At 36.9% G+C, this 16169-nt stretch overlaps 1 protein-coding gene across 1 annotated transcript in view; it reads left to right on the forward strand.

Annotated features, from left to right (window-relative positions):
- The first annotated feature begins 350 nt into the window (after positions 1 to 350).
- Positions 351 to 16169, forward strand: part of LOC128019909 (citramalyl-CoA lyase, mitochondrial) — a 62381-nt gene continuing 46562 nt past the window's right edge. Inside the window, exon 1 of the mRNA XM_052606257.1 lies at positions 351 to 485. Within this exon, the coding sequence (XP_052462217.1) occupies positions 442 to 485 (44 nt within the window). The 5' untranslated portion in view covers positions 351 to 441. The remainder of the gene's footprint in view (positions 486 to 16169) is intronic.

Consider the following 16169-nt stretch of genomic DNA (forward strand, 5'->3'; position numbering starts at 1 on the left):
TGCATTGCGGGATACGATTCCACAAAGTTTTTTTTCTCGTTGTATGCTGCACATTTCTGGCAAATGCATGTATTTTATGTAGCTACAACAATTCTACTATACTGCACAAATAATAGGCCTATAAGCAATGTGGTAGTAGGCCTACTTTCTGAACATAGCCTCCAAACATTGAAGTAGTCTATACTAAGTTAATATATTCCACATTAAAAGTAGAAAATACAATCTAAAAGGGTGAATAATTATATATCAGTTGTAGAAGCAGTAATTATAATTATTGATATTATTTAGTCCAGCGCATATGCAATTGTCTGCGACTTTAAATCAGAAAAGGGCGATTCTTCGTGGGCACATGCTTTTTCTCTGACCAATCAAACATCACTTTCTTTACACATAGCGAGGCTGACAGCCAATAGGAACGTCTCATATGAGGAAGCAGAAGACATGGCGCTGCGCATAGGATGTGCTTACAGAAGAGCGTCTGTGCTGTAAGTTTAAACTTACTGGAGATTTCGCTTCTCTTTACATTATAAATTATGTTTTAATGACACGGGTCGTTTTTTTAAGTGCATTCGTAGTAAAAGGAAGTCCCATATAAGTAAGTGGAGAGAATTAAGGGATAATTTTATGAGTATGGCATTGACACATTTAGATGCTTTCTAATAACAGTTTGTTTGACTGTGCATTTCAAATGAATTGGTTTTGTGTCGAAGTTTATAGTCCTTCATGGATGTCGTTTGCTGATATGTCTTCCCAGAGGTTTCAAAAGATTGAATAAGAAAGCAGAAATTTGATGTAACGTTATAAAAACTATGGTTCCATCCTTATACCTGTTGCCTAGCAAGATGCAGAATGAATGTTTGGAATATCCAAAGCAAAGGAAATATTGTTTTGAGCTAAAACTATTCTGTATGACAGTGATCCTCAAATCTGGCTCGCGAGATCCACTTTTATGCATAATTTATCTCCAACCCTAATCAAATAAACTATACCTGTGATTTTCTAATGATCCTGAAGACATTGATTAGTAAACTCAGGTGTGTTTGATTAGCGTTAGCGATAAACTCTGCGGGAAAGTGGATCTCGCGAGCCAGATTTGAGGATCACTACTGTATGTGATAAAAGAATGAGAGACAGAATGTGTCCCGTATAAAAAAAAAAAAAAAAAAACCCGGCGACTTCATTGCAATTTACATTCAAGCTGTTCAAGTCCCGCATTTAAGTCTTTCAAGAGGAAAATAAACAATGATGATAATAATAATAAATACTACTTGCATCCTTTACTTAGTCATCTATATAATGTATATATTTTGAGTTATTATTATTATTTTAAAGACATTTTTATTTTGGATTAACAAGTATGCATGAAATTGTGTTAAAGATATAAAGAATTCTAGTTAAATCCTGGAAATTTTTATATCATGGTCTCCAAATAAATATTAAGCAGCAGATCTGTTTTCAATATTGATGATAAGAAATGTTTACTGAGCACTAGGGCTGTCTGTGTATTGCCATGAATCTGGCGATACGATACGTATCACGATACAGGGGTTGCAATACGATATGTTACAATACACTGCGATACTGTAAACAAGGCAATATATTGGGGTATTTCTTATTTTAGGAATAGTATATATTGTAAGGAAAGCTGTCATTAAGAAGACCAACATATGCAAACCTTAGCAATAAATAAATAAATATAAATTGTTTAACCAGAACACAGTGGGATCTGCATTTGCAATAATCAGTCCCTGCAACATTTTTTGTTATTAAATCACTTTTTGTGTAGTATGAGTAAAGTTGGATAAATTAAAGTGCTTTCAGAATATTTTAATAAAATAAAACAACATAAAAACAATAAAGCAAAAATCTGAAAAACCAAGCCCTGTGCATTATAAAGAATAATATTCTGAATATATTACAGTTGGTCTGATACCTTTATCTCAAATGGTGTCACAGTTTAATTAATTTAAGTGGGTACAGTATATAAAACAATTGAAAAATATGGATTCAGTACTGTATATATAAAACAAAGGCATAATCTTAAAAACTAAGCCTTGTGCATTATACTGAATAATATCCTGTATTTTTTAAAGTTGGTTTGATACCTTTAGATCAAATGGTGTTGTTATTTAATTTTAATTGATTTATATTATTGCATACATTAAAAGGTTTTAAAACTTTAAATTCAAAAAACAGAACTTTGTGCTATAACAGGAATGTTTTTCTGAACATTTTAGCATTGGTTTTATATTATAATGTCACGTAGTTAAATTTTTTAATTTAAATGGTTAATTTTTTTACATTCCCCCCTAGAAATTAAGCCTTGTGGAACGTAAAGGGCATAGATTTATGACTATCTGAGTTAGTTTGGGCTCAAAACATAACAGGCACAAAGAATTTAATTGGCAAAAAAAAAAAAAAAAAAAAAAATTCTAATGAATTTCAAACGTCAAACTAACTTTACTGCCATCGACGGAAGCACCGCACCAACTGCAAAAAAAAAAAAAAAGTCCCCAAAATGCTGGTGTTGGTCCAATGTGTTTTTTGAAAACCAAAGTCACTGCACCTATTTACCAAGAAATTTTGGAGCACTTCATGCTTCCTTCTGCTGACCAGCTATTTGAAGATGCTGATTTGGACCTGCTGATTTGGGACCTGCCCACACTGCCAAAAGCACCATAAGTTGGTTAAATGACTATGGTGTTGGAGTGCTTGACGGGCCAGCAAACTCACCAGACCTGAACCCCATAAATATTCTATAGGGTATTGTCAAGAGGAAAATTAGAAACAAGACTAAAAATTGCAGATGAGCTGAAGGCCACTGACAAAGAAACTTGGGCTTCCATACCACCTCAGCAGTGCCACAAACTGATTACCTCCATGCCACGCCGAATTGAGGCAGTTATTAAAGCAAAAGGAATCCCTACCAATTATTGAGTACATGTACAAGGCCAACAATTCACAAAAAAGGGTTTTATATATATATATATATATATATATATATATATATATATATATATATATATATATATATATATATATATATATATATATATATATATATATATAATATACATATATTTCTTTTTATTAGTCTTATGAAGTATTTTAATTTGATGAGATAATGAATTGGTGGGTTTTTGTTAAATTTGACCTAAAATCAGCGCAATTAAAATATCAAAGACTTAAATTACTTCAGTCTGTGTGCATTGAATTTATTTAATACACAAGTTTCAAGTTGAGTTGAATAAATGAAATAAATTAACTTTTCCACGACATTCTAATTTATTGAGATGCACCTGTATGCCCTCCAGACACGAATGAATGACTATGAAGTTACATTAAATTCCTTAATATTTCAGAAATGTACAGTGAACTTGACATTTCCAGAGGTTTTTAAAAAAAACAGTCAAAATCACTAAAGCTAATTAGTACTGTACTTCTACATGGTACATCTGTGTCTAATTCCTCTTGAGAGACTTTAATAAGGGACTTCAAACAGTTTAAATGTCAATTAAAAAGAAGGCTTGGTTTTAAGGTCCCAGTAAGCTGTCCATACTGGGTATTGGTCTTCAGGACATGGTGCCAGGTTGCTGTAATTCATAACAGATGAATTTCCAGAGGCGCTGTTCTGATATGGCAGCTATTGTCCAGTGTGAACTGTGACTGTCATGCCAGGGTTTGTCATATTTCCAGTTACCATGTGAATATGCAGTGTGTCCAATGTCAGTTTCAGTGCCCGAGGTCATCCAGGATGATGTGTTTAACTCTGGTAATTAAACCAGCAGTTCATGTTTGTTATCCCTTGAAGACAAATCCATTTGTTCAGCTTCTCTAAAGGAACACATTTCTCACACATTCGCTATTAAATTAGCTTGCATGTACAGTATAGATAACCTTGATTATAATCAGCTTTCTATTTGTTTCATAACTATGCACTGATGTGTTTTCCCACCTCCTTTCACAAAAGCAACAAAGCAAACTGAGTTGGCTTGGAAGGTAATTTGAACACATGGCTAACTGCACGAGTGTGTGTGTGCGCGTGCGCCTTATGGAGAGTCAAGAGCCACTAGCTTGGAAGACTGGGATATCTCACAAACACCCTCATGTCAAAGATGCAACAGCATCCCAGAGGAAACGTGGATTGACGCTATGAACTCCACAAGTGACGAATGTAGCCTAGAGCTTGTCAGTTACACTTCCTGGGCCTGGACCCTTTAAGTTAATGGGCAGCTTCCACTTTCGAGGCCTGCCAAGGCTTTATAGTTTTGCTTATAAGACCATGAAGTGTAATGTGCTACTAAAACTTTTTCAATTAAGAGAACTGTGCAAATGCCCTTGGATACCTGGAAGCAATGGAAAGCAATTTTAGAGGCTTTTGTTGGAATAAATCAGTTCTAAATGCCTTCATTTGCTAAACATTTTAATGAACTTCTCTTTGGGATCATATCCTGATAGGATTTTGCTTATATTTGTCCCCCCTATTTGTAATGATTAACCTTTTTTTAAATGCTTAATTCGTGCCCATAAATATCCCAGTGTGCCCATCACCATTAAGTTAATTGTTCATATTATTTGCTTTTAAACTCAAATTTATGTCTTCGCTCCATGTTTGAATTTTATATCAACTGCAGTGGCAGTACATGAAAGGGATAAATTAGGGTTGTTATTGTTTCCTGTTCTAATATTCCTTGTGTGTGTCTGGAAGGTCTGTGACATTTTCAAACAAAGTCAACAGGACAGATAATTTTAAATCTTCAAAGCCGCCCGATCCACCCCTCATCTGGTGCCTTTTAGTGTAGGTGCAGCCTGTGGCATCCCACAGAAAAATAAATGAGTGCTGAGTAAATAGCAATGTGTTGACAACTCATTTCCACATTGATTGGTGCTGGTAACAGGAGCAGAGGTGTGTGGCCTTAATCCAATTACAAAACAAAACCTCAGCCTCACTGTAACCAAGCATCTTCCAGAACATGTCCTGGGCCGAGTAACTGAAATGTGAGTTATCCGGCTGACCCAGTGTGATCAAAGCAAGCCTGAGGTTGTTTTAGTGTGAACCAAGTAAGCTGGATTCAGTGGCACTCCCTCATAAAGTATGTGAGGTTGTGTTTACATTTCTTCAGTCTTCACATACACGGAAAAATTGCAGATATTGGTTTTGCGTCCATCTTGCTCTCACATTTCAGATCAGTATGTCAATATATCGGTCTATTACAACCCCCAACGCTTAATTTGGGCCTTTGAAATTTGTTACAGAGCATTAACTTAACACATGTTTCTGGGGGAAAAACAAAGGGGAGGTATTAGGATTGGGAGCCAGCTGAGTAAACTGAATGTTAGAGGGATGGCAGTTTGAAGCGTTCTTGTCCCAGAGGTAACTGAGAAGGTCCATACGGCCAACAGATGGCGATTTGTGCTCTGAGTCCTCACCGACCCAAACAAGTGCCTCTGCTCTTGCATTAAAGGCTTTGATCAACGGAGGGTCTCGGCCAGAGAGCGGCTCCTCAGATAGGCAGTGGACTTGCATCTGTATAAACATGGCCTTTCAGGAATGTGTGAACAATGCAACAATAGAATCTTGTTCTAGAGCCAGACCCCTGGACTCGTGCGGTTCACCGATCGAGCTTGTGCACGGATTGAATGAACAGTTTGGGGAATATTGACTGTTTTCAGACATAACAGCGAAGGGTTGTTGAAACTTTGCCTTTGATTCACACGAATTCGAATGTGAGAGTGGCACAAAATTAGTATGATATACTGTGGAGCCAGTTAGCTAAAACTTAAACAGGCTTTATTGACATTTAGATAACATATTTAATAATAATATTCAAGCATTTTCAATTTGCACACTTAGGTAAGCTGTCACCTCATTTTTTAAAGTACATTTTTTCTATTTATTTAATCCTTAAGGGTGCAATAGTAGCTTAATGTACATTCTGTTAGTGCGTATATAAATAAACATATTATATTGCCTTTTAAAAGGTAACACCTCAATGATGGAGTTTGTACCTTCATTTCGGAGTGTACAAACATTTTGCAGTATTTTTTTTTTTTTTCTTAAAACTTCTAATGTTACACATCTCCAAGAATAGTCTAATATTTACCATGAACCAATAAGGTGTTACATTGGGCAGCTTTGTTGCATCTGTGACATAACAGTATGGACCAATTCAGAGAAAATGTTTACTTGGAAACCACTGAGTCACTGTTTGCATCAGGTGAACTGGCTGCAGTGTTAGGTGTATGCGTTGGCTTGCATGATCTGCTGCCACAGGTTCTGCCACGCTTAGTTCATCATATTCCAGCCAGGGCTATGGAGAGACACCTGGACTAGCCAGCATGTGCTGGGAAGGCCATGGTGTATCAATATCATCCATAATCAACATGAATTTTCTGTCTTATACATCATAATTATTAACTTTAGTGCTGAGTTTACAGCAGGCAGCTGATGGAATATCTATAGTGACTTAGATGCAGACTTAGACTCAGGCAGCAGTTCTCTCTCAATCCCCATGGTGTCAGTGTTTGCAACGTTTGATTATTGCCCTTTGCTCACACTTCAGGTAGACAGTGGCGGGCCAGCATGCCAATGAGAAGTTTCAAGTTGCCATTTTAATGACAAGAGTACAGTTGTATTCTTTTTTTTTTCCCTTAATATATATTTATTGTTGTATTAAAAATAAATTATTATTGTACATTTAATAATTTAATAATATTTTATTATAATTTTTAAGACATTTCTATACCAATTAAATTGCAACATAACTAAAATATATATAATTGCATTATAGTATATAGCAGTGCAATTATATTCAATAAATAAATAGATATATAATTCAATATGTATATATATATATATATATATATATATATATATATATATATATATATATATATATATATATATATATATATATATATATATATATATATATATGTGTGTGTGTATATAACACTTGGGGTAAAAAAAAAATAGGTGTGCTACACAGTGATTTATTTTATGTTTCTAATTTAATATTGTTTATCATTTTGAGAGTTATAAACTGTAGTCTTGTCCTACAAATTTGAATAAGTACATGTGGCTGACATGTGCTAAACTCCCTAAATCTACTGTCTCTCCACATCCTAAATCGCTAGAGGCTGCTAATTGTATGTAGAAACACGGAGAAGATCTAATTTAAAGGCCAGAGCAAACAGCACTTACAGTGAAATTAGTCTCCGGCAATGAACCGTGCAATGAAATCATTTCCATCCCTTTTTAATGACTGAATGAAATATTAAAAGAACATAAGCAATAAGAGGAGAAATAATAATAGGAGTAGATTTCCCATGATGCAGCGCATGGAAATGGGGAGATAGGAGCCCTGAGGTTGGGCTGGGCTCCTTCTTTCTATGTCTGTGAGTCTCCACCAAGCCAACCAACGTTCCACCATTTCTCATTAGCTTTGGAAATGAGCACATCATGGTTCAGGCTTCACAGCAGGAGGTTCAAGCGCTTCTTTCAAAGATGTTTGGAAGATAGGTGGCGCTGGAGATCCTAAATATCACCTGCTTGACTTATTATGGCTTGGATATCAAAATAGTGTCTGTTGCTTATTTACAACCCGGGCAAGCCATATACTCTCACAGCGTTTCAAAGTGCTTTGGACTTTTAAAACACCAGTTGTAGCTTCTATAAATTCTTTTTTAATTTTTATATTGGTTTAAGGCTCTTTTCCCACTGTGTTGGATGAACTGTTGCAATCCCGAATTGAGCATTTGGCTCATGTTGCTATGGGAGTATGTTTATGGATTCAATGGTAATTTTATAGTAACTGTTAAATGTCAAATTTAGGTTATTGGACTTCTCTTTTAATAATAGGCTTGTAATGCTCTGGATTTGTGGAGAACAAAGCTCCTGCCTGTAAATGTTTTTCCCCTCAGGGAATTATCTCTATCTTTATCTTTATTTCATCATATGAAAGTAACACAGCTGTTGTCAGATTCACAGAAAGGCTATCCTGCCAGAATGTCATTTAAAACATCCATATCTATCTATCTATCTATCTATCTATCTATCTATCTATCTATCTATCTATCTATCTATCTATCTATCTATCTATCTATCTATCTATCTATCTATCTATCTATATATATATATATATATATATATATATATATATACAAAGACAAACTAGTAATTAATTATTCCAAATTGTCTGTTTAATATTTTTTTTTTAAGATGATATATTTTATTTTAGAAAGAAAAATGTACAAAATTCGACAAACCTCATTAAATAAAAATACTTTTATTTACAGACTATTACGTTTTGCTATGAATGCAATACTGTCTCTCCAATTTGATTTCCAAGGTTTGGCTGAACCTGATTTTTTTTTTCAGGTGTTCACACGTCTGTGGGATTTGGAGGGAGTTAATCAGTGTTCTCTGCTTTCGGCAGACATGTGTTAGGAGCACGATGAACCTGAAAAATCGACTAATTATGGATATCACCCCCGCAATGATTACACCTTACTCCCTCTTTCCTATTGCTACTCATGCTTTTTGTGTCTTTTAGTTTTACCTTTAGGCTAGAAAGTAGTTTGTTCTAATGTCAGCAACTGTGTACCTCACCCACGTGTATTACGCACAAAAGCTTTGTAACAACTAGATTTCTAATTTCTAACAGCTGAAATTGACTAGGTTGCCTAAAAAGCTAGTTCACTATTGGAAAGAAACTCTGCATAATTAGATGGGTCAGGTTCAACTGACCTAAATTACATTATTTTATTTTTTTTTAGAGGGCAACAGAATGGGTCTTAAAGGCTTGTTTTTAAAAGTTTTACTGCTTTTAAATTGGAACCGCACCAGAATGGCAGAGCTCTAATAACCCTAACTACTCTAACACAATTAGTTTGGTTGACCAGATTACTAGATATATTCTTATATTAACTATTCAACCTATAGCAACTAATTGGCTAATACTCTATTGGATGATAAGCCAAGCATAATAAACAATCCCTTGGGCCTGCAAAAGATATTTGTACTCTGAAAGTCGTGATTATTTGATAATATGAAATGATTTGATATGATATGATATTGACTGCCCTTCTGGATGCTCTCCATGTAGAACGTCTGCTCCTGAAAATCTTGTTCCGTGTATCCTGTCCCATTCCCAGAGGGTTGAACCGATATGGCCTTTGGAAGTGGGAGCACGCAAGCAAGCGAGACCGCTACTTGCGCCTCTTAATGGGGAGCGTGTTGGGCGCCTGTTCACATCACTGGGTATAAGGGCCAACACTGCCCTGCTAGTGCTAAAGCTCATTAGATAAAGGCCAAGATCCGGAACTGGAACAGGAACTGGACCGAGCCAAAGACCGTCCTCCCCCGCCCCACACCTCATCACACTCCAGAGAAAAATCTGTGCTCGTAGGACGCATCTGTCCGCATCACTGACCCCCTTAAGATGCTAGTTTCCAGGCTCAGCTGCCTTCGGTTCGGTTACAGTTAGTGCCTCCTGAGTACCCACAATATTTGTTTGGTTAGTTTTTGTTTTGTTTATTGTTTCCAGATGGCAGCCCTCAACTTTGCCTGCGTGGCTTTCAAGTTCCCAGTGAGCGTTTTATAGTCTTGGCTGGAGTGCTTATCCTGTTTCCTAGACCCTGCTTTATGATGGCACCTATTTTTTATTTTTTTGCCTTGAATCTGGGAGCCACTGTCAAAAGCTACACTTTTCTACCGTGAAAAGGTGCAGTGTAGATTTGTTGTGACGCCAAAAGGTTTACCCTAAGTTTAAGGGTCACTTGTGAAGGTAGGGTCCTATTCTAAGCAATTTAGTTCCGTATTGGGAACCGGCCAGATCTTTTTTGTTTGTAGAGGTGCAGTGAAATGTGGTCCTTTTGTTATGGGAAGGACTGATGAGGCTGGAAACCTTTTCCCATGGCTAGATCTGGGCACCGTTAAAGCCACGTCATTTATTTACAGGAATACAGGAGGTCAGTCTCGGCTGTAAACTGAGAGGCGGATGACTAAACGAATAAACCTATCCTTATAGGAATATTCAGGGTTCAATGCAAGTTAGGCTCTACTGACAGTATTTGTGGTTAAAATGTATGTTGATTAAAATAATTGTTACTTTAATTGTAACCGAAATCGAGATCACATTGCTGCATTTGCAGTGGAAGTGGATAGGGCCAGTTTTTGGAGTATTTAAAAGCAGAAATGTGAAAAGTAACAAAGTACATTAATTCTTCTGTTAAAACTTGTTTAATTTGAAAAGTAAAATTAAAAGAATAAAAATAAAAAAATATAAGCAAATCTTTTTTTTCTTTTTTTCTTTTTACAGTAAAATCACACTCACATTGTACTGGTGACTATTCTGTTCACACAGCCAGCATTGTAACATTTACAAATTGGCACCATTCACTTCCACTGTAATTGCCTCACTGTGAAAAGTGGGGAAAAGTGGAAATAATTATTTTTCATTTCATAACTTTATGCTGCAAATGCTGGTGATCAAGCTTAAACCAGAACATATATTTTTAAGAAAGTCTTCATTTCCACTATTGACCGGTTTCCCTTGCATGCCATTCTGGTTTAACCACAATCTCCACAGTCTGTAGCTCGGTTTGTTGGGACCGTATGTTTACATTGCTAAAGCGACTGGAGACCAGTTTCCTGTTGCACGCAGCTGGTGTCATCGTCAAGTGTCATGGTAACAGCGCGATGACGGTGTCAGGCAGGACTTAGCTCATGTCAGTGTTAATCACGAGATCATCATGTTGTTAAGATGCTGAGAAAGCGGCGATACAGTATCGCTTGTAGCACTGTAACATGCTCTGGCCTGAGGCTGACCCCTGGGATGTGGTGTGACCGTGACGTATAAGCTGTTTTTTTTTTTTTGTCCTGTCCGTTTTATCTTTTCCCTGACCATTAGGCGACTTGGGTCGGGAAGGGGACAAAAACTTTAGGCTGCTCTTTTTTTACTTTGTTATCATGTAAATGGTTCCTTTAAATAGAAGGGAAGCCTCATGCATTTAATGTGTTTAAGAAGGGACGTTAAAGAACAACCAGGTTGTCAGTGAGAATGTAACAGTGCTGTGCAGGCTTTTTAAGTTGCACTCCGAGTACACTGTAGTTAATGCATGCTAAGTGTTTTGTCTATATTGTTTTTGACGAATTGCTGATCTTTATTCTAACCTGTTTCTGGGACATTACAGGAAGTCCTTGAATATTTTCACACAATTTTGCAATCATGTAACATGAGTTGGAAAATGTACGTTTTCTGTAAAAATCCAAAAGATAGCCTATTTTTTTTTTTTTTTTTGGTGGTGCATATTGTTTCAAAACTTTTTAATGTTGTCAGTGGTGATGATGAAGATAGCTGTCAAATCTTTGGGGGTTATTGTGGATGCCACATAATATATCCATTAGTCAACATTAGGGTTGGGAATCATTAGAATTTTTCGGTTCCACCAAACGGTTCCAGTTCCAATTCCGGTTCTATTAAAATCATTAAACAACTATTACAAAATGTAAACATTTGTGACACCCCTTATGGGATCCATATGTTGCATACGCCATTTTTGCACTTTGTCATCACTGTAAATCAGGAGTTAGGAAAGGAGTCTACTAATGTTTTCTGAAAATCCAGTTATGTTTTTGGCTGTACATATCGTTCAAAAACCTTTAATTTTTTTCACCCCTTGAATGGTGGACTTTGGGTCAAAAATATTTAACTCTTGGAATAAATATTAATAAATAAATATTGGATACTTAAGAGATGCATGTCTAGGTGAAGGTTTAATCGTTACACAGAAAGTAGAGGTTTATTTGGGAACTAGTATCTAGATCAGTCTGATTCAGCCATCTTTAAATGTTTCGCTTTTGAACTAATTATCACTTAATAGCTAATGTGCCAACAAACAACAAGGCTAATTAATCTCTGATTTTGCTTCTGTGAGAGCACATATTGAATTATTTTAACACCTTTGTAAATGTCCCCAGAAGAGCGTTCTTTATCAGAATCTGCCCCAGCTGCTCAATGCTCCAACAGGTGAGGGTGTCTCGGTACATTTATGGATTTCTTTTTTACTGCCCTTGGAATACTTATTATTTTACCAGAGGAATTTTTTTTTTTGTTTTTTTTTTGACTGGTATCATTTGGTTTATCTGTAGCTTAGAACGTATAACAGAATCACTTTGTTTGTAGTTACTTCTGAACAAAGAAAAGCATTTGCCCACATATTTTTTTTTCTATGCTCATGTCTGAAAGGGTTGAGGGGAACAGTTTGTTTTGCTGAAAGGGTCCTCTAAACGGTTTAACCTTCCTGAGTGGCCCAACAAATAGATAGGCTGAATTTGGTGGTGGCACAACCAGTCTTTTAAAAAAAGCAAAGCCCCTTTATTTGTCTGATCCGCATGGATTTGTATTGCCCGTGATTATGAAGACGTGTGAATTACAGACCAGGTCACTTGAAAGTGACGACCTGGTAATGGCACCAAAGCCTTTGGAGGAACAGCCTTTTGAGGCCTGCTTGTCCCCACAAAACCAGTCCTTAGTCCAGTTGGCACAGCTTTGATCTGTCCGTTTGACAATGAGCCCATCACAAGATTGCAAATTAAGGCAACTGGACACTAAATATAAAAAAATGGATCAAAATACCATTTGGGGGTCTTTCTTGTGTTTGGAGCTGACTGTTTGTGTTCACAGTTGCTAAAAAAAAAAACCCCGTTGCAGTATGTTTTTTTTTTTTTTTTTTCAAATTTCTGGTTTTGCCTTTGGTGGTTTTTGCAACAATTTTTCTAGGGTGTCGGATGTCCATCTCTTGCTGCTGGTAGTCAGACCACAGTAAACAACTCTCAGACCCATCGCCATGCCTTTTAGACCCAGCTGCAGTCATGCGCTACTACCTACAGGCTTTTGCTTACCCTTCTGGGCCCCAGCTGCTGGGATAGGTGATAGCCATGCTCCTCGCCCCGAGGCCGCCCAAAAACCTGAGTCTGTGCACTGTTGCACCCCAAAACCTAAATAGGCGCATTAGACACAGCACATTAAGGGGCTGCTGGTGTGGAGGTGGGTGCGTGTCCCAGAGGCCCTCGTCTCTCTCCTCCTTCACACCTCGGCCCCTTTGCTCTGTCTGGACAGATCAAGGGCCATGACACTGCAAAAGCTGTGTTACAATAACCCCTCCCATCCCCTGTTCTCCCATCTCCATTAACACAGTAACTTACTGATTTAGATATATCTCCACCAGTGAGAAAGGGTGCCCATTGTTCACTACTTTTTCTTGTTACACCATGTTTGATTTGCCATTATATCAACCGTTTTTGTGTCTCTGTTGACCTTTCTTTTTCTGCTTCACTCCCATCACAACATCTTAAGTGCCATATACGTGGCCACAGCACTTTAAGCTATGGAAATACCCACAGTCTCGAGCCAAATGTATGCATTTTCATTGTGGGCTTGGTGAACTGGGGTCTATATAAAGTTTAAAATATATCGTTTTAAAAAAATGTATTATGTTGTATTAAGGAGCTACAGTTTAAAATGTACAGAATTTAAACGATAGAAAAGCTGTCTGAATGTACAAAAATACAAAAAAGAATCACTGATATAATCCAGACAAGCTATTATGGAGATAATAAAGACTAAAGGGCAGAGGAAAACTAACATGGAGATAAAAACAAACTGCCCAGTTTATTCTTACTGACAATTTTCTCCTCTATAATGAAGTGTATTTCCCTGTGGCTCGCATTGTGCGCTCTGATTTTGTGCAAATTCAGTGTCATAGCTGAGAGAGCGCGAAAGATTGGATCAATAATGTGGGCCCAGGATCAGAAAATGAGGAATCCTGTTCCCAAAATAATGAAAAGCAATGATGGTGTCTCTCCACTCATAATGAACTTTACTACGAGCGTACTTGAGCATGACTTTGTCTCAGAGCAATGCAAATGGAATTGCCCCCTGATGGTTTGGAATGCACCCAGCTGGCCTTTAAAAGGTGATAATTGGAAAATACAGGATACAGCCGTGGTCAAAAAAGGGACTTCTTGTTCGACTGCTTTAACCATTGTGTGTTTGATACAGGCGACGGCGAGCTTGCTTTGAGCATGATTTTTACATTTGCATTTTTTTTTCATAGACGTGTCACTAGTTTATGTTAATTTGACCATAGCAAGCTACCTTTGCTGTTAAGTTGTGTATTTTAATTATTTTAGTTTTTAGTTTATTAATCGTTTATTTTTTATGTCCTTGACTGATTTTAATTGGGTTGCACTTTAAGATTCAAACTTTTAGAAGATTTTTATTTTTTAGTGTTGACATTTTACTGTAATTGACCCATTTTACTATTATACATTTTTATTAAACCATTATACGTTATCATATGCTTGTCCTCTGTTTATTATAAGACATTTGTTAGGGGGGAATAAAAAAAAATGATTACATTTGAATTTATTTTTGGTTCAACTGCGCTCTATACCAGGTTAGATTTTTCCCAGGCTTACGTAGCTCTCACAGATAAACGTAAAGTGAGGCACAGAAGAGGTAGAAACATGTCCTTGACTCGCCTCCTTTCTTCTGGCTTTATTGTAGTCCTACAGCAGTGCATAAAGCCAGACAACATTCCTCTACATCCACGGAAGGAAGTCATGAGGCCTGGGATTTTGGGAAGCTTCTGTCCCTTACAAGTCTAAATTGAAACCAGTTCGCTTCTCCTCCTTTAACTCTGTTTAAGGAGGTACAGATGGACTTCATTAGTCGCTCAGTAGTAAGGGCTCAGTTATAATCGGACTCTAACTCGAGCGGTGAATACTTTTTAAATTTGATTTGTGTATGTAATGTGCGGAGTGATGCATTTGTGTCTATTTTTGGGAGTCCTGTCAAAGCACAAACAAGAAGATAAAAGTTATCAACTGACGCCACGCTTAGACGAGCTGTTTTGAAAATGCCAACATTATCCAAACAAAATAGCGTGTGTTAGGTGCCATCCTGCCTGACCTGGGTGTCAGTCTGCTGAAGTTTCCATCATTAGTGCACCGATGTGCCGCCTGTACAGGAAAGCTTCTGAAATATCACATGGAACCTTTTCAAATAATTTCCTCTGAGTCATGAGCCGTGCTGTCAGCGGTTATGTCAGCTGAGGTGAAAAGGCTGGACTCCAGTACAAGTTCAAGATGCTCTGGGCATTGCAAATTCACTCCAGCCAATGCTAATTTATAAAGTCTGTTTTCCTTGCAAGGCACCGTGCTTTCTCAGCTCATGTGCCTGCTCTAAATGTGCGATGTGTATTTTCAGTATTGATGTGTATCAGGTGGCAAAAATGTTGACCAGGTGGAGCGGGAAAGGAAGGGTGGTGGTTGGACACGGCCCATGGCCAAGCATAACAGCTTCCATTCCTCCCGCCCTCCCTTCTTTCATCATACTGATTATCCAGATTTTATTCAGCGAGATGTGAGAATTAATTTAGCTGAGCTTATCAGTGAATTAACTGACTGCCAGGAACATGGGGTAACTCATCATGGGATAACTAATAACTAACTTAATTAAAGTAGCAGTTACTCATTTATAACTTTTTCTAACTTTTTGTTTTACTCACTTTTTCCTGCAGCAAATATTCTGTTTTTGAAATCCACTAATAATTAATTCTATCAAGTATACTGTGTTGCATGACATTGATACATCTAAAATATGTCATCAAGCAATTTTTAAAGCTAGAGTCAGTCACTCTTTAGAAAGAGTTGTTAGTGAAGCTGCTAATAAAAAGTAGCAAACTCCATAGAGGTTTTTAGAGTAGAAATAGAAATCATTTTAACTAACAGAAATAGTTTGTTCATGTATTTATCTGGCACAAAAACATTGCTGCTTTCAGTCAAATGGCATTCCACTGACAGCAATTTGCAGAGTCAAAACCACCTGACATTATTTGGCTGAGAGCTGTGATATTAGTGAAATGTTCTTTCGGATGATTAATTTCAAAAACCTGGTATGAAACAAACAAATGACTGATTCATTTAAAGTCCACATGAAATGAACATTCACCTATATATATTATAGTGAGTAATTAATCCATGCAGATTAATGCATGCATTTTTTCTTTTTGGTAAATGCTGTTCTTTAATATATGAGCTATTTCATGAGTAGTTTATAGTGTCACTAACTGCAGTAGCATATGTTTTTTACAAACTTGAT

This window comes from Carassius gibelio, chromosome A9 (genome assembly GCF_023724105.1).
Source record: "Carassius gibelio isolate Cgi1373 ecotype wild population from Czech Republic chromosome A9, carGib1.2-hapl.c, whole genome shotgun sequence".
In the NCBI taxonomy this organism is placed as follows: domain Eukaryota; kingdom Metazoa; phylum Chordata; class Actinopteri; order Cypriniformes; family Cyprinidae; genus Carassius; species Carassius gibelio.